The sequence below is a fragment of the Macaca nemestrina genome, chromosome 9 (assembly GCF_043159975.1).
Source record: "Macaca nemestrina isolate mMacNem1 chromosome 9, mMacNem.hap1, whole genome shotgun sequence".
NCBI lineage: Eukaryota > Metazoa > Chordata > Mammalia > Primates > Cercopithecidae > Macaca > Macaca nemestrina.
In genome coordinates this window covers 85574879-85601772 of record NC_092133.1, presented here as the reverse complement: position 1 = coordinate 85601772, position 26894 = coordinate 85574879, and the positions used below count along the sequence as shown (strand labels likewise).

The 26894-nt window shown below is 46.0% G+C and overlaps 1 protein-coding gene across 33 annotated transcripts in view; it reads left to right on the top strand.

Annotated features, from left to right (window-relative positions):
- Positions 1-26894, top strand: part of LOC105486660 (Rho GTPase activating protein 22) — a 210764-nt gene that overhangs the window by 36438 nt on the left and 147432 nt on the right. Inside the window, exon 1 of one of the 33 annotated variants that reach the window (XM_011749640.3) lies at positions 13800-14678. The exons of 30 other annotated variants lie outside the window; for them this stretch is intronic. In XM_011749640.3, coding sequence (XP_011747942.2) covers positions 14645-14678 — 34 coding nt within the window. In that variant the 5' untranslated portion in view covers positions 13800-14644. Of the gene's footprint in view, positions 1-13799; positions 14679-26894 lie in introns of those variants that run through there. 2 more of the 33 variants (XM_011749641.2, XM_011749648.2) reach the window with 2 other exon arrangements.

Sequence of the window (26894 nt, the reverse complement as noted above, 5' to 3'; positions counted from 1 at the left end):
CCATTGGTCTATGTGTCTGTTTTTATGCCAGTATCATGCTGTTTGGTTTCCAACCCTTTGAGTTTATTTTTAAGTTCAGTAGTGTGATGCCTCCAGCTTTATTCATCATGCTCAGTATTCCTTTGACTACTTGGGGTCTTTTGTGATTCCATACAATGTTGGGCTCATTTTTTCCATTTCTATGAAGAATGTTGTTGGTATTTTACAGAGATTGCACTGAATCTGCAGAGAGCTTTCGGTAAGATTGTCATTTTCACAATATTAATTATTTCAATTCATGAATATATGATGCCTTTCTATTTTTGTGTGTTCTTTTCAATTTATTTCATCAGCGTTTCATAGTTTTCCTTGTAGATATCCTTCACCACCTTGGTTAAACTTATTCCTGAGTATTTTTTCTGTAGCTGTTGTAAACAGGATTGCTTTCTTCATATCTTTTTCCACTAGTTCATTGTTGGTGTATACAAACGCTATAGGCTTTTGTATGTTGATTTTGTATCCTACAACTTTACTGAACTTGTTTATTAGTTCTAAGAGTTGTTGATGGGGCTTTTGGGGTCTTCTAGATATAAGATCATGTTATTTGCAAAGAGGAACAATTTGACTTTCTCCTTTGCAACCTGGATGTTCTTTACATCTTTCTCAATTTATTCCTAATTGCTCAGGCTAGGTCTTCCAGTATTATGTTAAATAACAGTGGTGAGAGTGAGCATCCTTGTCTTGTTCCAAAGCCTAGAGGAAAAGTTTTCAAGTTTTCCCTATTCAGTATGATGTAGGCTGTGGTTTGTCATATATGGCCTTCATTGTATTGAGGTACATTCCTTTTGTACCTAACTTAAGAATTTTTTATCATGAAGCAATGTTGAATTTTATCGAATGCTTTTTATACATTTATTGAGATGATCACATGGCTTTTGTCCCTCATTATGTTGATCTAATGTATCAAATTTATTGATTTGCATATGTGGAACCACACTTGCATCCCTGGGATAAATCCCACTTGATCATGGTGAATGATTTTTTTAACCTGCTGCTGGATTTGGTTTGCTAGTATTTTGTTGAGAATTTTTGCATCTATTTTCATCAGAGATAGTGACCTGTAGTTTTGTTGTTGTTGTTATTGTGTCCTTATCTGGTTTGGGCATCAGGGTATAGCTGGGCTCATAGAATGAATTTGGGAGAATTCCCTCCTCTTGAATTTTCTGGAAGAATTTAAGAAAAAACATTGTACTATTTCTTCTTTAAATGTTTGGTATAATTCTGCATTAGGTCCTGGGCTTTTCTTTGATGGGAAACATTTAATTACAGATTCAATTTCATTACTTGTAATTGGTCTGTTCAGGTATTCCATTTCTTCTTAGTTAAATCTTGGTAGGTTGTATGTGTCCAGAAATTTACTTATTTCCATTAGATTTGAAAATAATTTATTTATTTTCATTTGTTGGCATACAGTTGTACACATTAATCTCTAATGATCATTTGTATTTAGGTAGTTTCAGTTGTAATGTCTCCTCTTTTGTTTCTGATTGTATTTATTTGAGTCTTTTTTCTTGTTCTCATACTTGGTCTAGCTAATGGTTTGTCAATTTTGTTTATTTTTTCAAAAAACCAACTTTTCATTTTGTTGATATTTTGTATTTTTAGCCTCAGTTGCACTTAAATCTGCTCTGGTATTTATTATTTATTTTCTTCTACTAATTTTGGGTTTGGTTTGTTCTTGCTTTTCTAGATTCTTGAGATGCATTACTAGGCTTATTTGAAATCTTTCTACTTTTTTGATATAGCATTTTTTGCTGTAAACTTTCTCTCAATATTGTTTTTGCTGTGTCACAAAGATTTTTATGTGTTGTGCTTCTGTTTTCATTTGTTACAAGAAAGGTTTTTAAATGTCTTTATCAATCTATTGGTTGGTCAAGAGCATGTTGTTTAATTTTCATGCGTTTGCATGATTTTGAAAGCTCCTCTTGTAATCGATTTCTAGTTTTATTCTAATGTGATCAGAAAAGATACTTGAAACATTTCAATTATTTTACATTGTTGAGACTTGTTTTAATCCTACAATGTGGTATATCCTGGACAATATTCCACGTGCTGATGAAAAGAATGTATATTCTGCAGCTGTAGGATGAAGTGTTCTGTAAATGTTTGTCAGGTCCATTTGTTCTAAAGTGCAGTTTAAGTTCAATGTCTCTTTGTTAATTTTCTGTCTAAATTATCTGTCTAGTACTGAGACTGAAGTATTGAAGTTCACTATTATCATTGTATTTAGGGTCTATGTCTCTATTTAGCTTTAATAATATTTGCTTTGTATATCTGAGTGGTCCAGTGTTGGGTGCATAGGGGATTATATCTTAATTTAGGACACTCTAGTTTGGATTAATGCCAACTTAATATCAATAGTATTACAAAAACTTTTTTTTCTATATATCTCTGTTCCCACCTGCCAAATTTATGTTACTATCACCAGTTACATCTGTATACATTGTAGGCCTATTAATGTGTATGACAAGTCATTTATCTGCTTTTGGGATTCTCTCCCTGACACTGGCTTTTGACAGTTTGATTATAATGTGACTTAGTACAAATCTCTGAGTTTATTCTATGTGGGATTCACTGAGGTTGTGATATGTAGAGTCATGTCTTTCATCAGATTTGGAAAGTGAACATTATTCCTTGAAAGTGACCATTATTTCTTTTTCTCTTTTCTTTCTTGGACTTCTTCTATGCATATGTAGGCATATCTAGGAGACATTGCAGGTTCAATTCCAGACCATCACAATAAAGTAAATGTCACAAAAAGAAAGCCACATATATGTTTGGTTTCCCAGTGCAAATGGAAGTTATATTTTCACTATATTGTAGTCCATTAAGCATAAAATATATATAATTAAATTTTAAAATGCTTTATTGCCAAAAACTGTTGACACCGTGACACTAAGTGAGCACATACTACTGGAAAATTGGCACTGATAGACTCATTTGACACAGCATTGCCACAGATTTTTAATTTGTAAAAAATGCAATATCTGCCAAGTGGAATAAAGTAAAGCACAATAAAGCAGAGCTCGATAAAACAGGATATTCTTGTACTTGACAATATCCTACAGGCATCTTAGGCTTTGTTCATCTTCTTCATTCTTCTTTTTTCTGTTCCTCAGACTGAATAATTTCATTTGACCTTCTTCACATTTACTAATTTTTTATTTTGCTAGCTCAAATCTGTTCTTGAATCTCTCTAGTGAATTTTTTTATTTCAGTTATTGTACTTTCCCAACTCTTGAATTTCTGTTTGGTCTTTTTATATAATTTCTCTGTATTGATGTTCAGTATTTGATGATACATCATTCTCCCAATTACCTTTAGATCTTTGTACATGGTTTCCTTAAATCTTTAAATATATTTTAAATAGCTGATTTAAAGTCTTTGTCTAGTAAGTCCAGTATCTGAACTCCATTATGGACAGTTCTACTGATCGACTTTTCCCATTAAAAAAAGCCGTACTTTGTATAGCTTTGTTTCTGGACAATATTTTTTGTTTCTTTTCATGCTTCATAATTTCTTGTTGAAAACTGGGCACTTTGAATTATATAATATGGCAATTCTGGAAATCAGATTTTCTCTTCTTTCCAGGATTTGTTGTTGCTGCTTGTTGTAGTTTCCATCATTTATTGTTTAATAACTTTTCTGAAATAATTTTTGTGAGTTATGTATTCTTTATCATGTGTGTTCATTGAAGTCTTTGTTCCATTAGCTTAATGGTCAGTGAGCAATTTGACAGAGATTTCTTTAAACACCTGGGGGCAAGGGGTGCTCCCATATCTTTGCTGTGGGGTTGTGTTGAAGACTCAGCCCAGAAGTTTACAACTGTGTCTTAGTTTTCACTTTCTGCTTGAGCAGAGTCTAGAAGTTGGCCTTAGGTTAAAGTTTCAGGTCTTTTGGGGTCTTTCCTAATCATGCACACAACCCTGGCATGTGTATGTATATGTTAGAGCTTTTCAAATCCTTACTCTTCAAAGCATCTTGTTTACCAGTCTTTTCTCCAGAGCTTTAGGTTAGTCTATTTTTTGCTCCAAATATTATCCATTGCCTGAGACAGTAGTGAGTAAAATATTTTTCTCTAAATGTTTCTGACAAAATTCCACAGATATCTACTTCAGCACTGGAAGAGTTCTGGGTTAGGTGACATGAAGGTAAGCCTTTGAACCAGCTTTTGGGTAGCTACCAAATAGGTCAAAACAAATAATTTTAGCTATTTGCAAATGAGGTCCATTGTGCTTCCTACAGTAATGAAACTGCTACCAGGGTTGTCATTTGCAAGACTCTTGCTAATTAGAGAGTTGGAATGGAACTAGGGTAAGTTAAAATGCAACCTTGCTGTTCTTACTGAGACTCAGCTGGGTTTTCCTGATAAAGCATTCCCCTGACTGATGCAAGCTGTTGGTTAGTTTCTAAAGTTCCAAAACACTGATTTGTCACTTTTTTGTTATCGTTGCTGCTGCTGCTACAGGAGACAGAATTTTGAAATGTCTTACTCTGCCATTTTAACTGACGCCATTTTCCTCAGCTATTTATTTTTAAAATGAGTGTTCTGTATTATATTTAGCAGGCTGAGTATGGGTTTTTTTTGTTTTGTTTTGTTTTTTTGTTTTTTTTGAGATGGAATCTCACTTGTCACCCAGGCTGGAGTGCAGTGGCGTGATCTCAGCTCACTGCAAGCTCCGCCTCCCAGATTCACACCATTCTCCTGCCTCAGCCTCCCGAGTAGCTGGGACTACAGGCGCCCTCCACCACACCCGGCTAATTTTTTGTATTTTTAGTAGACACGGGTTTCACCGTGTTAGCCAGCATGGTCTCGATCTCCTGACCTCATGATCCGCCCACCTTGGCCTCCCAAAGTGCTGGGATTACAGGTGTGAGCCACCGCGCCTGACCGGGGTTTTTTTCATGAGGGGATTTGGGGAGCATGTAATCCATAATGTTCCTGGAACTGGAATTCACCAGTCATTTTCACTCCACTTCAGTTTGGCATCCTACTCCACTCTTACAATGAATCTATTCTTGTTAAGGTTATAAACAACTCTCCTTTGCCAAATCCAGTAAATACTGACCTCTTCTCAACTGTCTAACCCTCTCATCAGCATTTGACAGAGTGAGACACTACCTTGTGAAAACACTAAACCTGTTTTGGCTTTTATGATACCATATTCCCCAGGGTTTTCTCCCATCTCTCTGCCCATATTTGGTTAGCTCCCTATCTTAGTCCATTTTATGCTGCTATAACAGAATACCACAGACTGAGTAATTTATAGTGAACATAAATGTATTTGGCTCACAGTTCTGGAGGATGGGAAGCCCAAGAGCATGGCACCAGCATCTGGTGAGGCCCTTCATGCTATGTCAGCCCCAGATGAAGACAGAAGGGCAAGTTAGGGCAAGTTAGGGCAAGAGAGAGCATTCAAGAGAACATCAACCCTGCTTTTATAACAATCCAATCTCACAATAATGACATTAATTCGTTTATGAGGGCAGAGTCCTCATGGCCTGATCACCTCTTTAAAGACTCACATCTTAATAACATCAAAATGGCAATTAAATTTCAGCATGAGTTTTGGAGGGGACATTCAAACCACAGCACTTCTTTAAATAAACTTTTATCCTCCTTCTAATAATCCCTAGATGTTGGCGATTCTCATAGTTTGGTCCTAGCCTCTCTATTTTTCTTTTCTTGTTTTTTTTTTTACATTCTTCTCAGTGGTCTATAAAAGTTATATTCCTAGCCAAAACTCTCCTCTAAACAGTATAGTCTTACATCCAATTCTCTTCTAAACTTCTCCACTTAGATGTACTTCTGTCATATACCACAAGGGCATGGCACCATGAAGTCTGGCCTAGGTCTAAGAACTAGCAAGACTGGAAACTTGGGTTTGGCTTAAGTTTCCTTCTATCTGGTTCCAATAATGGTCCAGAAATTAAGAAGATCAACTGATACAATGAATGCTTGGTTTAAGAAATTCAAACCAAGGGTTCTTCAAACGTACCATCTTCCTACTAAACTATAAAGCCCGTGTCTTTTTTTAACCAGGATAGATTAGTACTGAGGGTATTTGGCAACTAGGTGCTCATCAGTGACCTCCAAGAAAACAGTTTCTGTCACATGACAGTGGTAGTGATTACTGAGGCCATATCATGATGACAGGTATAAACTGCTCCATTAAGAAGCCTATGATGGGCAAGAGTGCCTTAAAAGAAGAGTCACTGAGGCTTCACTAAAGCAAGGGAGCACATGTGCACAAGGTTCCACAAAGGCCAAAGGTGTACACGGAGATGGGAGCTGGATTTTGAAACAGATGAGGACAAAATAAAGGTTGGGAGAAAAGAAGTGTTGGTCAGAGGTAGGAGGGCGTCATCCAGCAGCACCTTCTGGTGAGCTGAGATTACTATCAGTCCTAACCAAAAGTCCAGGGTTTCGAAGGATGGCCTGTAGTTTCCAGCCTGATACATACAGTGATGAGGCTGACAGTATAACTGGGGAAATAGGGAAGGAAATGCCATCAGTGAGAGAATGGACAAGTGGGGAACTGCACCATCTGTGCTGATTTAAAAGGATTAGGAAGTGAGAGAGGAGAATAGGAAAGGGGAACATGGCAGAGAGGCATAATGTGGGCATCAGTTAGAATTCTGTGGGTTGTGAGTCACAGAAAGGAAATCCAAACTAGCTAAAGCCAGAAAAGAGAATTTATTGGAAAAATCCTTTGGAAGCTGGAGGACCAGGTTGGAAAATGGACAGAATGGTAGTGGCTCCAGAGAACCTAAAAGCAAGAAGCACAAGTATAGTCTTCTTGCAGGAAGAGCCTGGGGAGGACACCCCTGCAGAGTGTCACTTGTGGAAAAGCCTCATCATCACAGCGGGTGTCATCATTGCCACCAGTGCTGAGAAGTGGACTCTGTCCATCTCTGGGTCACGCTCAAGATGAGATTCAAAACCCAGGCAGGGTCATCTGCTCAGCTGAGCCTCAGCCACATGACCATATCCAACTGCCTGCCAGAGATAGAACAGATCCATTCTTGTAGCTTCCGAAGAGGGAGATGAGGAATTCCTCCAAAACAGGGAGGGCCTAGATATGGTACAGCCAAAAAACAAGTTCCATTCCACTATAACAGATGAGGTGAAGAGGAGGCGTAATCTTGAGAGCCGGAAAGACTTGAGGGAGTTTGTCAACTTGGAAAAAAGCACCAATGAGGGAGAGATTAAAGATGCAAAAGGAGGGGAAATGGATAGAAAAGCAGGAGGAAGTTGACTGGGCGCGGTGGCTCAGGCCTGTAATCCTGGCGTTTTGGGAGGCCAAGGCGGGCAAATCATGAGGTCAGGAGTTCAAGGCCAGCCTGGCTAACATAGTAAAATGCTTTCTACTAAAAATACAAAAATTAGCTGTGTGTGATGGCACGCACCTGTAGTCCCAGCTACTGAGGAGGCTGAGGCAGAAGAATTGCTTGAACCCAGGAGGCAGAGGTTGCAGTGAGCTGAGACCGCACCATTGTACTCCAGCCTGGGTGACAGAGCGAGACTCCATCTCAAAAAAAAAGAAAAAAGGAAAGGAAAGGAAAGGAAAAAAAGGAAAAAGAAAAGAAAAGAAAGCAGGAGGAAGTTACAGGAGGGATCAAGGGTGTGGCATCTGTGCAGAAGAGAGGGGCAGGGAGGAATTGGACTGTGGTGAGAGGTGTGAGCAATGAGAGAAGGTGCCTGGGAAATTTCCACTCTTTCCATCTGTTCCAATCCCTGCCTTAACACAGCAAGCAGGTATTTTTACAAGGGAGAAGGCTTGTTTTTCAATAATGCAAAGCTGATCACAATGGTGATTTATCGTTTTCTAAAATCTGACTCTTTACCTAAGTTTCAGGGAAGGGAATCATTTCAGACCCGCTTCCTTGTTGGTACCATTGTGGAAGGGCAGGGGTTGCCTTTGGAGCCTGGGCAGCTGATGCAGTGACCGCCCCCTTCTTTTCTAGGAAGGGAGGCGGCTTTTGGGAATCTCAGTGCGTCATGTTCCCAGGACCCAGAAACAGAACTGCCATATAGCGAGGACACGTTTCACTCTTTCATCTCAGCCTCTGACTCCTGGAAGCAGTGACCCTGCCTAGCCCAGGGTGTTAGGCCTGGTAAGCTAGCGTCCTCCCAAAGCCGCTTCCCAAGGTACCCTGTGAGAACCCAGCACTCACAGGCAGGGCCTGTGCTACTATCAGTCCTACACTCACTCTAATAGAAGCTTCCCCTTGTGAGAAACTCACAGACTTTACAGCTGAATAAATTCTTTATCTGAAAGTTGCTCAATTCAGTGGGGAGCCCACATAGTTGTCCAAGTGGATCAAAGAGTCCTAAGTGAGTAGTATTTCCCTGAATCCAACATTTACAGAGGCTTAAAATTGAGTCTGCAAGCTCTAAAGCCCAAGCGTGGTAGGCATGGAACTAAGCTGCTCTGAACCTGCTTCCGAAAAGGACTCACTGCCCAACTGCAGGAGTGAAGTCAGCTGACAGCTGCTGGCTGTTAGCTCTTTTAGGGTGAGGCTTAGCTTTCCAGCCAACTTCACTCTCTTCCTGGGTGGCTGGAAGCCAATGACTGCACAAGTCCTGGCCACCTCCGCCCAAAGCCAGGCCCCTCCAGTGGGTCATGTGCTCGGAGTGCCAGTTGGGCTGGCAGCAATACTGTCAGGTGTGCAGTGTGCTCTGATACCTTCCTCCCTGTCTCTGCTTCCCTCCTTTCCTGGGCAAAATATTAATCCCTAAAAAAACTCTTATCTCAGCATCTGCCACTGGAACCCAGCTGAGGCACCACTCATTCATCTATTCAGCACACACTATGCATCCTCTGACTTAGCTATTGCAAAGTTAAAGGTAATGTGTGACAAGTGCTACAACAGTGGTTGGAACAAAAGGTTATGGTTATGGTGTCTGAGCCAATGCAGTGCCCCTAAGCCACCTTTCTCACAGACCAGGGCTGAACAACTCTAGAAATCATGCCCAAGGGTACAGGTTGCAATCCAGGGGCTTTCCAAGCAAAGCCTCTCTGCTCCAGTCTGAATTCTCTTGCTCCGTATATCTGGGTGGTTTCCTAGTGCCTAATTCTGTGTCTGTCCTTCTGTCCAGGATCCCAAGACAACAAAGACTCCAGATAGGTAGAAGGCCAGGTTTTACACCCCTTCTGGGGTCCTGGGCTGTCAAAGGGAGGGTATGCCATGGATGCAGGGTATGGGCAAAACTGAAACTAAAAGCCAAGGCAAGGGGACAGAGATGGTGGAGCCAAAGGGCAGAGACAGACTTTAGGCCCAAGGCAGCAGAGCTGAAGCCAGGAACAGTGGGTGGAGAGAAAGGCCATTACCTCTATGACAGAGCAGTCTGCAGTGCCCAAGTGCCCAACGGCAAGATGACCAAGGACAGGCTTACAGTACAAGCAGGGCAAGGCCACCAAAGTGGCGCAAAAGTTCAACTTTGATGAATCCCACACAGTTTCCCAATTTAAATATCTAGGAAGAATATTTTTTAATTCAGCATATGATAGGTTTTATATGTAGATGATATTCAAATTATGGGTGAGAGGGCAGGAAAAACTCATACTCCTCTAAAGATCTCACAACAGGCCTTGTAGAAGGTCCCCATGGCCTTGGGCATGGGTGACATGGGAAATGTTAAAGGTGCCGAACTCTAACCACAGAGCACTGAGCGAGGAGGTGGTGCTGGAACAAGGTCTAGAGGGATGCATCAAAGTTCAGAAGGCAAAAAAGGGCAGGCAGAGTGGAGTGTGTATCCAGTGAGAATGTTGGCTATAGTAATGAAGAGGACCAACTATGAAATGACTCGATACAGTATAAGTTAATTTCTCTTTCTCTCAAGATGTTTCTGGGTTGACAGTGAGGGCTTGGCTCCATGCAGTCATTCAGGGCTCCAGACAGCAGGGATTCTACCATATTCTACATAGGAATTTCAAAGTGATCCTCTCCCAGTCAACCAGGAAAGAGAAATGAGCTTAGAAGGGTGGCAAGAGAAGGAGTCCTGGAAGCCAGGCCTAGAAGTAACCACATCACTTCTGCTCATGTATAATGGCCAGGATGCAGTCACACCTAATGGCAAGGATGCTGGAAATGTAGAACATCTGTGTGTTCCCAGGAAGAAGGGGAGAACAGATTCAGGTGGAGAGTTGGTATCCTTTGCCTAGAACAGGGAGTCTACAGTGACTGGGGCAGACAGAGTGAATGTGGTGGAAACGGGCCAGAGGTGTGCTGACAAATGCTTAACAACCAGCTCTGTAGAAGAAAAACAAAACAAAACAAAACATTTAAGCTCTGATTTACTGCATTTGCTGGTTTTCTTGGTGTAAATACTCCCACAACATTCAATTTCAAACTACCAGCATGATGTCACTGAACATTAGAGTTGAAAAGAGATGCATGGCAGCAACCCAATATATATTATCCACCATGTAGAAACAATAGATGTCAATTACCTTAAGAATAATAAAATGTAGTAAAATGATTTGGAAATTACGAGTTTTTAGTGCTTGTTATCTTTGTCTTAGTTTATTTAATTATAAGTTTATATATATTAATTTCTAATGACACTCTTGCTAAACAAGTGGCTTACAAAACTCCTGAAAATGTAACAATCAGTTATGTCTTTGGTACTCTCTAGCTGGTCCAGCCCACTACTTGGATAGACAGAAGGAGAAACCAAAGCATGAGGGTGGGAGCTGCCCATGAAGACCCGGAGTGACACACAAGGGAACTGCAGCATCAGCCTCCTGGCAGCAGGAACAGAGAGCGTGCTAAGCAGGCAGGCTGGGGACCCAGGTGCTGGTGACCCCTGCGCAGGCATCACAAAGCCAGAGTAGCATTGTTTCTCTCCTCTGCCTCCAGAAGGGCTTACTCTGGTCCTCCATGCAGCTTCTGGAACAGGGGAAGCAGGGTTCTGCTATCTACACGTCGCCTTTGTGCAAATTAGAGGAAAGCTCCCTCTTCCAGCTGCACAGCTCCCCACCTCCCCACCTCCCCGTGCTGGAACACATGGCTTTGCCAATGGAGCCCAAATTCAGCCTCCTTACCTCCCTCTACTGGACACCTTTGCGCAGTGCACAGACTATCCAACAGCACCTGTGCCTCTGCATGGAGTTGTCTCAAGGTGGGGCTTCAGACAGATGCCCTTTCCACTTTTCGACCAGGAGATTTATTGGCAGATGTGCCTCTCCCTGAGAAGAATCTCCCTCAGGATGGCAGCCAGCAAACACCCCAAATGCAGTAGTCTTCTAAAGCCGTGGTTCTCAACCCTGGCTGAATCCCTAGAGGAGCTTTTACAGCTCCCAATGACAATAAACCCTCCAGACTAGTTAAATCAGAGCCACTGATGGTGGGACATGGGAATTCACTGTCAGAGCTCCCTAATATGTAGCCAAGGTTAGGAACTACTGTTTTGAAGGCATCCTGGCTCCGGGCCAGTTGATGCTGATTGGCAGCCATCCCACCAACAGGTGTGCATTTCAATAGATGCCTTCTGGGGAGTTCTGTCCATTCAGCGCTCTCCACATATCCTTCAGCTCCTGTCCCTGAACAGCCCTTAGAAAATACTGAATGATTCAAGGCAGGAAACCAGGTGAAGGCAGACCCAGGACCACTGCTGTTAAGGGGCAGCACCGTTTAGGCAGTCACAGGGCAGTGGAGAGGGAGGCATCTCTCTGTCGCCACTGCTAAGCTAGACCTGTGTCTCCCACTCCTTGGTCTTGGTGTCCCACTTATAATTGAGAAGAGTAGGGCTGGTTCTTCAAATAAAAGCTTATAGGATGTCACATGTTCAACAGATCCCTTTGCCCTGCCCTTGTCCCCACTCCATCCTCCCACAAGCCACCCAAGAGGAAGTGGGAGGCTCCCAGGGCCCTGTGGAGGATCAGGACTGGTAAACTTCAGGATGGAGGGGCTCCAATTCCTGCCTCTATGGACCCTTCATCTCAGGAAGTACTGAGAGCACAGTCTGAGGGTGGAGAGGAGAAAAGAGCTACTTTGCCCACCTGCCCCATTCCCCCAGCCTTCTCAGATGCAGAATCCAGATCAGCTCCTGCCCTTTTCCCAGCCTGACTTCTGGGTGTGAGCCCAGAGCCTGTGGTTTTGTCCACTTCCAGCTCTGATCCCCAGAAAAGCAGGCGAGTGAACACAGTGACTTAATATCATCAGGGAAAACAGCTGCACAGGAAAAGCGCCTGGGGGTGGTTTCTTAACCAAAACAAGCGTGAGTGGACCCAGACTAAGTCTCAGGGCATTTCCTTGCCTCTGACTTGGATAAAGTGGTCCAGGCTGCATTACTCACAAATGGCTTCCTGATTGCTCAAGACATTGTCACAGGCCACAGGATTTGCCCTGTGACCCTGGTGTCGACATGAGATTTTCTAGCTTGATATTCTCCCTACTCCTCCTGGGTGGTCCGTGTCCCAACCAGGGCTTGTACCTGGCCTTAAAGGAAAAGGAGGTCAGTTCTGTCATTCAGTGGTGTTTCTTGGATCTGCCCATCAAGCCAGAATTTCCTGTGAGGCTTCTGGCCTGAGTCAGCCTGGGGCTCAGGGAGGGCATACAAGAGGGGCAGTCCAGGGACACAGATAAGGACCCAGGGGAAGTGCTTAGCAGCTCATTCTGCTGGTGGAATCAGGAGAATTTCATTGGGGAATTGCCCAAAGAAGAACAAGGCAATGTGAGGAAGGGCATTCCGGAAAGAGGGAGCTACACGTGCAAAGACACGGAGGCACAGAAGAGCAGGGGCTGCACATGCAAGAACAGGAATACACAGGAGCAGGGCATGTGCAAAGACAATGGGGCACACAGGAGCAGGCGCTGTATGTGCATATGGTTGTATAGCACATCAGCAAGAGATAGGTCAGAGAGGAGGCCATGGATGCTACCATGAAAGAACCTGGAATGTTATGCCAAGGTACTCATTCATCCCTCTGAGGAGCAACTGAAGACCAGAACAAGTGACTTGATGCTGAGTAAGACAGCTTTGTCTCCAGGGACTCCACATTCTCCCACCAGCTCGGCCATGCGGCTCACCACATCCTGATGAGTCTTCCTCCTTACTCTGCAGTCCTCCCCTCTCCACAGGGCACACTCTTCCCTAGGGAGGATTGCCACAGTGATCTCCTGGTGGGCCCTCTCCCTCTCCAGCTGCTAAAGTTGATTACACACCAATAGGACCCTTGGGGATCTGTGGACATGGGGCACTCGAGGGAGTGGGGAGGGTCAGATGGAGGGCATGGCTATCTGAGCAGGGGAGGGCATTGTTCAAATCCCTCTTTGCCAGCTACTGAAAGGGTCACACAATCCTCAGGCCCAAATGGCCAGACCCACGCTCAGATGCCTAAGAAGATACACGGAGTGATTATCAGGGGCACAGAGGCAGGTCACTGTTCAGCAAGTTCATTGGGGGCTCAAGCCAGGAGCTGTTACCATGCAGTGATGGGAATAGGGTGGAGAGGCTGGCATCACAGAGCAGCAGGAGCCGTAGACACAGCCCTGGGCTCCAGTGCCCGCCCTGCCGCTCCGTACTGTATGACTTTGGGCAGGTGATTCAACCTTGCTGTGCCTTGTTTTCCAGATTTGAAATGCTATATATATAACACCTGCCTCAGGAGTTTGAGAGTTAAATGAGATATTGAATGTAAAGCACCAGCCTCAGTGCCTGACACATAGTAGGTGCCTAATAAATGATAGCTATTGTTATGATTGCATTCCTTGGGTAATTTTTAGCATCTTGAGGCTGGATTCCCCTCCTCACAAAGCCCCCGTATGCACCCTTTAAAATTATGCCAGTATCAAACAGAAACATAGCAATTAGCAGAGATTCACTATTCAATTCAGATATTCCTATGTGAAGAGCCCTGAGTTAAGTGCTTCCTGGCCTCTTATTACTGTCACCTTACTAAGGAGGCATAAATAGTATCCCTAACAGGCATTTTCCTGCTCGGAGTCTCCTGAGGAGTTTACATTGCCAGGCTGCTTGCTCCTTCCCAGACACACCCAACTTTCAACACTTAAAACAGTGAGCTCATAAACGGGTCCCCGTGGGCTGGGCCCTGCGTGGGGGTCTCGGCTACTCTCTCACCAAAGCGCTCTCCCACCCGGGCTCGGCAGGGAGTGCGGCTCCTAGGCGGCGACAGAAAGGCGCATTTCCTCCAGCCTCAGCAGAGAAGGGCCGGAACCCCAGTACCCTCTCCCGGGCCAGGACCGCGCCGGGCGTCTCCGGCTGGCCCCGCCCCTCTCGGCCCCGCCCCGCCCCCGCGCTCAGCTTGGACAGCCACGCGTGCGCCCAGGCCAGGCAGAGGAACTGCCCCGCCCTGGTCCAGTGATTGATCAGCAGTGATTACTGAGGCTTTAATGGTCCGCTTGGATGGGAATTAATTCTGGGATGGATAAATAATGCATCGAGGTTTATGTAGTCCAAGGCGAGCCGTCCGTCCGGAGCCGGGAGAGGTAGCCGAGGGAGCCTGACTGGTGACGCCAGCGGCCACGGGGCCCCGAGCGAGCAGGGCATGAGGGGCGACTGGGCGCGCGGACGAGCAAAAGCAAGTGGATGACAGCATGATCGGCCCCGCGGGGCTGGCCGGACGGCTGCAAGAACATGCTGAGCCCAAAGATCAGGCAGGCCAGGAGGGGTAAGTCCAACTTTCTGGGGTTTTCTGGGCACCGCACATGCCTCTTGGCAAATGTCCGCGGACACTTGGCCAGCTGTCACGCCGTGTGTCACATGGGGCGGGTGTTCTGGGACCATTGCCGCTGAACAGTGAGCATCCTCCTAAGGAAGTGCCCTTCCTCCTGAAACTCCTGGGCTGCGTGGGGACCCGACCTGAAGTTGCAAAAGGGCGGTGGCCGACTTAGTGTCCAGTGGGTATGCACACTTCGCCCCACATTCCACATTTTGCAGAGGCCCTCGGTCGCTCCAGGTGACCTGGTGGCAACTTTAAGGAAACTTTGCTTCTTTACTGAGAAGGAAATGCCCAAGATTTGCCCTGTGGCCAACACAGAAGCACCACTTACCAGGGAAGGCAATGCCCTGGCTTCTAGAGACAGCTGGGTGCAAGCGAGGGTCTTCATCCCTGCTGTTCTGCAGGCAGCATTTCCTCAAGCAGGCCAGGAGCAGGCAGGCTTTCCTGCCAGGAGAACACCCAGAGAGCTGCAGGGCCTGGGGCAGGACAGGTGGACGGGGGAGCAGACTCAGACCAGCAAGAGATGGGAGTCAGGAGAGTCCAGGACTGGGCTAGTCAGCTTGTGTCCAGCCAGCGACCCAGCGCAGTGACCTGAAGACTTGGCCACTGTATGGGGCTAGAGACAGCATCTCCATGGACAACAACTGCTTGGCCACGGAAAGTGTCATTTTGAATGAGAACATCTGTCTTTTACAAAAAAATAGAATGTGTCTTTTCAGGTGGCCAGTATCTGGGAGACCTGAGCTCCTTTTGTAAACAATGAAGTGGAGGATGGGTCTTTGGAGGTGGATGGAGCATTTGCCTGGGAGCTTGGAAACAGTTTGTGTCTCACCAGGTGTTTGCAGCTGGGAGCCTCCAGCCTTCTGTGGATTCACAGGGAACACACCCATCTTATTAGCACCTTGCAAGCGCTCGAATGATTTTCCTGGATGGGACCGGCCTTCCAGTGTGTTCCGCAGCCGTCAGAACCCCTCTGTGGGGTGCTTTTGGATGGGCTGAAACCTGTGTACCCCAGTGGGCAAAGGAGGACCTTGCATGGCTCTGCTGAGGAGGGGGCAAGTCTGGTGATGACCCAAGGGATAGGACAGGCCAGAAGCCTCTGTGAGAGCTTAGTTCCACCCTCCCACTCCTGTGTAATGAGCTGGCCACTGGCTACATGTGGCTACTAAGCACTTGGCATGTCACTAGACCAAACTGAGAGAAAGATATACCAAATTTTGATGATTTAGTACAAAAAAAATGTACAATATCTCATTAATAATTATTTTACTGAAATGACAACATTTTGGATATATTGGGTTAAATAAAATCCATTATTAAAATTAATTTTACCTGTTTTACATTCTTTTACTATAGCTACTAGAACATTTACAAGTACATATGTGACTCATATTGTATTTTTTATATTTCTATTGGACAGTGCTGGTAAGAGACCAGTGCTTCAGCAAAGGGGCTTACAGGCAGCCTGTCTTTGAAATCCAAGGTTTCTCATAAATGTTTGTTTTAAGTCAATAGTTCTCAACCAGGAGCAATTTGCACCCCCTAGGGAACATTTGGCATTGTTTGGAGTATTTTTGGTTATTTCAACTGAGGGGTGCTACTGGCATCTAGTGCATATAGGCCAGCCATATGGCCCTCTTCCAGTTCTCAGTGTTCTATGAAACTTCCACCATGGGGCTTTTGCACATCCTTCTTTCCCCTGGAATGCCTCCTACATTCACATTTGCACACATGCAAGCATGTATGTGTGTGCACATGCATTCATGCATGCAAACATACACACACACACCACCCTTAATTCCTATTCACTCTCTAGTTATAGTATAGTTCAAGTGTTGCCAGCCAAGGAAGTCTTCCCACATACCCCAGTCTAGGCTGGATCCTCTGCGCCAGCTCTCCTTTTCTTTATGGTATTTACCATAGGTTGCAGCTGTATACTCCTGAGTGTGACTGTTTGGTGAATAACTGTCACTTGCATGCTCCATGAGCTCCGTGAGAGCAGGAACCATTTCTGTTTGGGGGCATCATTATGCCCCCAGTGCCAGGTACCAGGTGGACACTCAACCTGTGTTTTTTGAATGGATGAATAGCTGGATAGAGGAGAAAGCATTTGCCTGGGTGGCTGGAGCACTGTCTCTACCCTAGCTGGCCTGGTACTTAGGAAATTTGACCTCGCCTTTCACTGACTCATATGTTGCAAATATTTTCCTAATTTGTTGCTTGCCCTTTATTTTTATATTAGAGTGGGTTTTTTTTTCTAGATTTACATGTTTTTAACTTGTATACATTTTCCTTTCAGAATTTCTGTCTTTGTTTGCAGTGTTTCAAAATAAAATTGATGTTGCTATTAAGGAGGCTCCTTCTTTTAAAGGAAATCATCAGACTGATGGGCAAAGTTACAGGAGCTCTCACCATCTCCCGTAGCAGGAGTGTCAATGTCTTAGGAGTCTTGATGAATGTTCAGAGCCTGGTCAATACTTTGGGGGTGGGGAGAGAAAGCTCTATTAGTGTGATGAAGTAACTTCAATGGCCTTATTCATGTGATTGTCCCACAAGAAAGTAAACTAACATTTATGGTGTACCCATGCTCCAGGCACTTTTGTTGTACCTCATTTAATTCTCATAACTACACTCTAATGTGATATCATTGTTACCATTTTGATAGATGTAGAAGAATCATGGTTGCCCAGCCAATAAATGTGGGAAATAAATTTGTCTGTCCAATGCTAAGACCTCTGCCTTCTCCCTAACCCAACACTATCTGAAGACCACTGCACCTGGCCCTATACATCTCCATGACAGCTATAGGTTCTTTCAGTGATAAAATGCAATGATATTTTTAAGAAGGTGCATCTAAACACATGGAGATTATATTTAGACAACTGATAGAATGTTTAAGGTTGGATTATTGATACCTAGCAGAAAACTAAGCAAATAAAAAAGCAAGGCAATGATGAACTCCAGGGAAAACAAAAGTGATTCATGAAAGAAAAATTATTATCATATACGACATACCTCAAGTGGGACTAGCAATTAAATGGTGCTAATAATGGAAATTCTGTTGTTAATCTAACCAAAATGATAATATAACTATATTGGGAGGGTGGAGTGGGTGCTTACGGATGGTGGGGAAAAAGGCAGTAAAAGAAACAAAATCTTCATCTTTTATAGTAAGAAGTTAATAAATAACACTTAAAAGGAAAAAATCAAGAAGTGGCAATAAATAAATACTATCTGGAAACATAGAAGTGATACCAAAAGAACCAATGACAAAGGTTGAAAGTGGCTGCCGGCCGGGCGCGGTGGCTCAAGCCTGTAATCCCAGCACTTTGGGAGGCCGAGACGGGCGGATCACGAGGTCAGGAGATCGAGAGACGATCCCGGCTAACACGGTGAAACCCCGTCTCTACTAAAAAAAAAAAAAATACAAAAAAATAGCCGGGCGAGGTGGCAGGCGCCTGTAGTCCCAGCTACTCGGGAGGCTGAGGCAGGAGAATGGCGTAAAACCCGGGAGGCGGAGCTTGCAGTGAGCTGAGGTCCGGCCACTGCACTCCAGCCTGGGTGACAGAGCAAGACTCCGTCTCAAAAAAAAAAAAAAAAAAAAAAAAAGAAAGTGGCTGCCTCTGTGAGGTGGGGAATGGAAGTAAAGGGATAGGACACTGCTGGGTTTTGCCCCAAGACTGTAGGACTACTTGAAAAGTGGTTAGGGAATGACAGCCCAGAGGTCAACTGACCTCATACCTGCTCAGACTGGGGGATCCTTCAGATCCCTGGAAGATTCTGCCCTTTAGGGACACTCATAGGGTTAGCAGTCCTCCTCAGATTGCTTAGTTATGAATGTTGTGGCTTCCAGGATATGCCCTTGGCCATGCCATGATGCCCCTGCCCAGGCTTGTCAGGTACCATGAAGGCTCCCTATGAGAGTCCTCACCACCTTCATGGCCCTGAGAGTGAAGCAGTTAAGCAACAGTCACCTAATTAGGTGACACAGCATCTGACTTTGCCTAATTCAGAGAGAGGATGGAGGTCTAGCAGAGTGGTCAGTAAGGTATGCTGAGGAAGGGGCATATTAGAACCGCTCATGGAGGGGTGCATCCAGGTTGTGGGCTAGAGCTTAGCCAGGGACAGGAGGCCTCAGAGGAGCCTGCTCTGGAGAAGAAGGGCCAAAGGGAACTCACCCAGCAGTCTCTACTTCCAGGCCAGGCCCTGGCACCGCTGTTTGTAGCTGACACGTTCTGTGACAGCAGAGGTGCCCAAGCCTGGACATCCTCTGCCACTAGCCAGGTGTTCCACCCCATGGAGAGGACCAAGCTGTCTCTTGTCAGTCCCTTCTAAAAATTTGCTCAGAAGTGAAATGAAGTTACAGAGGCCCTCAGATCAGCAAAGGGTCCAGGACAAATCCAGGGGAACCTGATTAGAGGAAATAAAAGTTTCCAGTTTGGGGATCTTTGAACAAGAGTGGCCTCAAATCACATTGCAGCCTGATTTTTTTTTTTTTTTTGAAAACTCTTCTAGGATTTTCATTGTTTATGTCTAAAAATTTTAAGATTTTCTTATTGAGGCATAATTTACAGAGTAAAATGCACAAATCTTAAGTGTTCTCTCAGTGACCAGCCTGAAGATCAAGATATAAAGCAGTTTCCTTAAGCCTAGGAGGTTTTCTCCTGTGTCTTCCCAGTCACCCCGACCCTTCTCCCAACCAGAGCGACACCTTTCTGATTTCTAGCACCCTACAGTGATCTTACCTATTCTTCAATTTTATATAAATGCAATCAAGGATATGACTTTCCACTATTCATACATTAAAGGCCACAAACTGTCCTTTCACTTTCCTCTTTAAGGAAGGAAGGAAAGTGAGAGAATCTCTATTGAGTGTTTAGAATGTGCCGGATGCAAGCTGGACCTTGTGTTACATGTAAATGTCCTATTTTAATCTTTACACCAACTCTGTGAGACAAGGGAGAAAATAGAGGCAGAGTAATATAAGTAAAATGCTCAAAACTGCACCACTAATAAGAGCAGAAGCAGCTTAAACACAAGACTCAGGTCCGAGAAGCCTCCCTCCCAAATCTAGTGCTGCACAGAGACAGATGGAGGCTGATGTGTCAGTGAGCAGCTCCTGCCCCCAGCGATGCCAGCAATACAAAGCTGTCAAACCCTGTCCAACCCTCACAAGCACCTGTCTCCATGGCAGGCACACACAATGCTATCACTAGGTGCGGGGGCCAAAATGAAAGTGGAGACAGGCCACCCACTCTGTCCTGGCCTGTCCCAGATTTGTTCCCCTGAAAGTCAGCCTGGCCCAGCAGCAGGCTAGTGGGAAAGGGGAGGGGAATTGGGATTTTATGGGACACAGAGCAGTGGGCATCCTGTGGAGTTAGCCCTCGCCAGGAGTGCCAGGTGTTAGCCATGGTTGCAAAGGTGTGTGGTGAGCTCAGATGGGCTTGGTCCCTGCCACCTAGTGATGTTGAGGAATCCCAGATTTGGCTGCTGTTTTACTTCAACTCCCATATTTCTGGGAAAAAAAGATTGGCTATTCCAAATGCTGCAGCCTCAGATAGCTTGCCCTCCCTGATTTAACTCTTCATGTGCTTACCAAGTGCTTAAAATCGCAACAACCACACTAATGCCTTTTGAGCTCATGGGACACTCTGTCAAGCAAGCACAGCACATGAAATGACTTTATTTGTGTCCTCCAATGTCCCCACCTGGCAGGCCCTGGGTTAACTCTGGGCATACCTGGATAGAGGTGCCCTAGGGTCAATTTTGTTTGCAACATAGAAGACCAGGTCAACATTTCTAGGTCCATGGTAGCTGGCTGTGACCTATCTCTCTGAAAGCATGCTTCCTAGTTTGTCCCTCACTTTAGAATGTCACATCCTGTGTGGCTTGGAGCCCTGTTGGAACTTCCTGTTTGAAGTCCTGTTGCACCTGTCATGTGCAGGCACATGCATTATCTCCCTTCATCCTCAAAAGATTCCCATTGAGAAAAAGACGACTGTTGCCCCATTTTTCAGATAAGGATTTTCAGATAAGGAAATTGAGTCCCAGAAAGGATAAAGAACTTGCCAGCCAGGAAGGGTACCCAACCAGGAAGGCGCACTGCTGGGATCCAGAACCCAAAGGCTTCTGAACATATAGTGCATGCCTTCATATTTACATGCCAGGCTCAGATCCAGGCAGCAAGAGAGAAGAGCCATCCCAGGTTGTGAAAGCCTCTGTGCTAAGGCCCAGCGGTGGCAACCTGGGGCAAGCAGTGTGCCCCTATGGTGGCTGCAATGCAGGAAGGCAGGGGGAGGACAAGGTGATGTAAGGGAATGAGCCTGTCCCACGTCCAGGTAGGGTTTTAGACAATGGAGTGGTGTGCCTGGCCGGAGCCTTAGGCAGGCCTTATGCAGGCTGCAGTGGGGTCAGCAGTGCACAGGGAGTGGCCCTGAGGGCAAGGAGAGAGGGTAAATGCTAGTGAAAGCAATGGTGTTTCCCAACTGCCACCTGCAGAGAAGGAGAGGGAGACACAGGGGCCTTTGTTGAAGCAGATCTATGGAGAGCTGGGTTCCTCTGCTTCCAGACACTCTTCCCCCAGTGCCAGCTGTGCGCTGGGCAGCAGCTGGCACCTCCCCACCCTGCAGAGTTTGTAAGTACCAGAGTGTTTCAACACCACAAGCTGAGAACAAACACTCCCAGCCACCACCCTCCAACCAGCCCTTAGGCCACCAGTCCATCTGCTGCTGCCTGAGGTTCATGCCAGGAGATGAAGGTGGCTGTTTGTATCCAGAAGAGGGGAACTGTGAACTCAAGCCTCTTCCCCCACCAACCCTCATGTTCTCCTTCTTCCCAGACAACTCCGACCAACTGATGGGAAAACAGAATTTCTCTTCCCATGGAAGATGTTAGACATCCATAAGTGCCCCCACCTGACCAGTGCTCTTAGACACTCAGAACACACAACGCTGCTCGGTGCTGGGCTGGAGGAGCTCCAAGCTGGCCTTGTAGCCCCAGACAGCTGGAGAAGTAGCCATGACCTTACTGTTTGAAGATAGGGATAAGTCATTTATTTGCAAGACAGGCCTGAACTGAGTTAGGCGTGGGCCGAGAGGCCACCTTGGACTCCACTGTCCAAGGCAGCAAGGCAGTCAGGACCCTGCCCTGATTCTGCTGAAATCCTCACCAGGATTTCAGCAGCCCCCGTGATTACTTAACCAAGGGTAGAGAATGTATTGATCTAAGCTAATGGCTCATAGGCAGGCAGAAAATGAAATTTATAATCGACATGCAATTATATTGATTTTACCGATCCCAGGCTCTTGGTGAATGGCCTGCTTATCTGAACAGAGCAGAAACAGCAGGCACCTGGGGTCCTGGGCCATCAGCCCCTGAACAAAGTCCAGAAGAGAGGAGAGAGCCTTCCAAGGGGCACAGCCCACGGGAGCAAGAAGCAGGGCCAACATTGTTCACTCAGCACTTCACTGCTCTCAAAGAAAATTGCCCATTCATTCCATCCTCACCACTGTCTAGGAAGCAGCAGGATCCGTATCTGGCCCCCATTTATAGATAGAAACCTGAGGCTCTAAGAGGGTAAAGGGCCTCAGGACTCGGAATCCTGTGCATCTTCCATGACCTCCCACTGCCTCTCCATACCCACTGCTAAGCTACAGTTTCGCTTTTCCATTTTCCTGCTTGCTGCTTCTCTGATTATGGGCTGAGAATCAGTAATCTCATGCCCTTTAGTTTTTCATGTGTGGAAACAGGCCGTGGGTAGGAGAATCCTGTTGGCAGATTTCTCTCAACCCAAGCGGATCATCTACAGAGGCACAAAGTCTCTTGGATTTGATGAGTTCTCATCCTCTTCAGACTTGAGGATTCCTGTCTCACATTCACAGACATGAGATACATGTTTATGAAGAAGAGGTGCATGTCCAGCCAGAGGTGTCAGCAAGGTCCCGGGGGCAGCATAAGGGATGGAAGTCAATCATTCGGCATTGAGAGCCTACCAGAAGGGTCTTCATACCTTAGGAAGTAACTGCACTGACACTGATGCTTCAAAAGTGAGTCAGGATTCACCAGCAGAGTCATGAGTCCAGGGAAAGGGAAAGGCAGACATACGGGGGTGGAGGTGTGGCACAGTGGTCCGTGCGGGACCTGTCAGCTTGGAGAGACCCAGGTGTGTGGTGTGAGAGGGAGGAAGCTGGGCACCGGCTCACAGAGGCCCTCCACATCACAGCCACATCAGACCCATGTCTCTGATGGCTAAGGCTGTAGCGAAAACTGTCTACACCCTAAAAAGGGGGCACGGTCTCTTCCAAGGAGCCACAGCAAGAGAGACCCCAGAATGGGTTGAAGGCAGCAGTTGGAAGAGGTCCAACAGGCTGCTCTTTCTCAGAGGGTGGGTTTTCATTAGTCTGGCAGAGGCTTGGGATATGGTCTCTCCTAAGGCAGGAGCGTGGGTCCTATGAGAGTCAGGGTGGAAAGCCTGGGAGTGGAGCCAGACTTCCTGGTCTGGACTCACCCTCTCACTCTCTGCATCTTCCTGTTCCCCTGCTGGGCACACTCCACCCCTCAGTGAGGCTCACCGCATTCATTTGTCCCTCCTCACCTCACCCAGGCTCCCTGCCCCCTCCAGCCAGCCCCACCCCAAGCCCAACTGCCTTGCTGCTGCTGCCTTCACACTCCCCTCTCCCTTTATATGTGACAGCAAGATCTGGTGCTGGGGCATCCGTCCCCCGTGAGCTCTGCCAGGGCAGGTGTGTGTCTTGTATCTCCATATGCAGTGGCTCTCGCAGGTGGGCATACAGGAGGCCCCATAATCTCAAGAATGGATAAATGAACACCAGATCCACTTGAAGCTAGGGCTGCATCCTGCATGGAAGTAAAGAGCAAACACTTCGGGTGTCTCCTGGCTTCCCACCACCCTTGCTGAAGACCAGCCTCAGCTGAGCCAGGAGGCAGACCCAGGAAGCACTGATTAAAATAACTTTCAAGAATGCAATCTTTTATATTGATTTTTAAATCACTGAGGTATTCACTATGAAAAAAACTCCAAACTCTCTAATCTACCTAATCACTATTTAAAAATTAATATTTTCATTCCTGGGGGCAGGAATGGATAGGCTGTGCACTTTACTGGTTTTAGTTCTTCACGCTGAGGTGAGGCTCATTAGGAGGGCCTGGCTCATTCTCTAGACCTCTAAGATGGAGACCTAGGAAGAAACAGGTGGCCAATTAGAGCTAGGCAGAATGCAAGTCACAAATTAAGCTGGGTGTAGTGGCTCATGCCTGTAATTCCAGCACTTTGGGAAGCCGAGGCAGGAGGATTGCTGAAGGCCAGGAGTTCGAGAGCAACCTGGGCAATATAGCAAGACCCCATCTCTACTAAAAAAAAAAAATTAGCCAGGCATGGTCATACACACCTGTAATCTCACCTACTCAGAAGGCTGAGGTAGGAGAATCATCTGAACCTAGGAGTTTGAGCCAGCAGTGAGCTATGATCGTGCCACTTCACTTCAGCCTGGGTGACACAGCAAGACCCTATCTCAAAAATAAATAAATAAATAAAATTATACATACATATATATATATATAAACAAGTTTTTAAAAGTAGGGGCACTCAAGAACCATTAGGTAATAAATCATCTGATGCTCATGCAGAATTCCCAGGACAGTGTGGGACCCTGAAGGAGGTCCCCTTTGGCCTTGGCGGCAAATCGCATTAACTTTATGAAACCATCTCTTCCCACCCCTCCAGAGTGCCTCTTCCAATACCTCATCTCTCTCTCCTCAATCAGTCTGTTGGCCTCAATACTTACCCTTTAAATCAATTCAGCTCTGAGATCCATCTTGCTCTTTTCCCAGCCCGGCTTTAAAATCTCATTGACTTTTATAAATCAATTGCGTTTTAGCTCTCCTGTCCTGCAGCCACTTCTCCATGCTCTAGGGGCTGCACTCACAGAGCTGCAGATAGGAAACATCCCTGGCTTGCTGCAGGGTGCCTCACCCCAGGGAGCATCTCCAGAGCTGAGAGCCCAGCAGCTGCCCAAAGGCACACAAAGGCTGCCACAGTTTATTCAAAAGGCCCTGAAAACAATCGAATATGTTCAGTGGGGATCTCCAAACCAAAGCAGACCCTGAGATAGTGATTCACATGCAGTAATCCATTAACGAGACCCTCAGGGGACACAGTTGGGGGGTGGGGGAGGGGATCCGAAAGCAGGACATGAGCAAGGTCCTGTTACCCTTTCAGGTGTAACAGGAAAGGGAGGTCTCAGCCCAAGCCCCCAACTGAAGTGTGAAGTACACTCCTGTACCTAGCTAGAAATAAGGTTGATTAGGGATTTTCAAGCTCCTAGGTTGGGGGTGGGGGCGTTGGATGATATAAACTCCTAGGCACTCCCAGCCCTCCCAGTACATGGACAAAACAGGCCCCAGTAGCCCAAGGCCAGTCTTCCAAAACCTGCCAGCAATCCTGAGAAACCACCACCCACCCCTGGGAAGACTGTTGGAAGGACAGCACAGTCGGGGGTGGGGAGGGGAATAGACACAGGAAAAGGGATCCAAGAGAATTTGGGCAGAGCTCCGTCATGATCCATGTGATCTCAGAGAGCAATGTCTGAGCTTTGGCAGCTGCCAGGTGCTCTGTCAGTGCAGGGCTGGGCCCATGAGTGATCCACACACCCTCACTGAGCCCCTGGTTGGCAAGAGAGAGACAGGATGGAGGAGGCAGGCTGGAGTCCCAGGCTCACCCAAGCAGCTCACCTGCAGGGAGGGAACAGCGTGCTCACTCACAGTTCCCTGACGGTGGTCCCATGGAAGGACCACAGATGGGCTTGGTCCAGGCTTCCACCAGCATCCTGGCCTGTTTGTTGTGAGCTGATCAGTGTTAGTCTCTCCCACTAACTCGGGAGCTCCATGCAGGCAGAGGCTCTGTCCTTCTTGCTTGTTGTGGTCCAGAGCCTAGTGTGATGCTTGTCTCAGATAAATACTCATAAGCATGTATCAAATAATGATCCTTTAATTGCTATTTTAGATGTCCTGTAAGGGGATCCAGCTCCACTCCAAAAGAGCTCTTTCATTTAAAACTTTTAATTGTAATTTATATAATCAAAAAATTCATTCCCTTCATGAAATGTACAATATAACAGCTCTGGGCTTCCCTTTAGGAACATTATCACCGTTCTAGGCGGGATGTGTTCCTTCCAGACCTAACTGTGTACGATCACCAGCACCCACTGAGAATACATTGCAATGTCTTTTGTTTAGGATTTTTGTTTTTCTTTCCTTTTTATTTAAAGTGGTTCCTCCATATCCACAGTATCATGCTTGTAGTTTCAGTTACCCAGGGACACCCACAGTCCAGAAATAAACAATTCAAAAGTTTTAAATTGTATGCTGTTCTGAGTAGCACGGTGGACTCTCCCGCTGTCCCATTCTGTCTTGCCCAGCACATGAATCCTCCCTTTGTCCAGCGTCTCCACACTGTCTAAGCTACCTGCCTGTTGTCACTTAGTAGCCATCTCAGCTATCAGATGCACTGTTGCTGTATCACAGTGCTTGTCGTCCAGTAACCCACACTTAATAACGGTTCCAGAGCACAAGAGTGTGGTGCCAATTTATTAATTAAATTTTGTCATAGATATGTATGTACAGGAAAAACTGTATACAGGGTTCAGTACTACCTGCAGTTCCAGGCATCCCCAGGGGATCTGGAACATCCACTGGGGGTCTAAGAACATATCCCCCCTTGGATAAGGGGAGACTACTGTAGTTTTATATTTTGCATATTGTTCTGCAACTAACTTTCTTCCATTTCTATAATATAATCGAAGTAAATGTTGAGGTAAAGCAGGAAGGAGAAATGGAGCGGTGGGGGATAGTTTCTAAAGAGTGGTAAGAGAGGAGTCGTTGAAAAAGTGATGTTTCAGTAAAGAGTGAAGGGGCTGAGAGAGGAACCCTAGGGCATCCAGGAGGGCCCAGTGAGCAGAGGGCATATGGCAGGTGTAGAGCCAGATGCTGGGCACATGTCTGCAGGAACAGCAGGGGACAGTGAGGCCAGGACAGGATAGGACAGAGGAGGCCGAGAGGCCATGTGGCCGGTCCCCAGGACCCTCATAGGCCATAGTGTCAGATCTGAGCGAGCTCAGAAGCCTGCAGGGTTTTCATAGGGAGAAACAT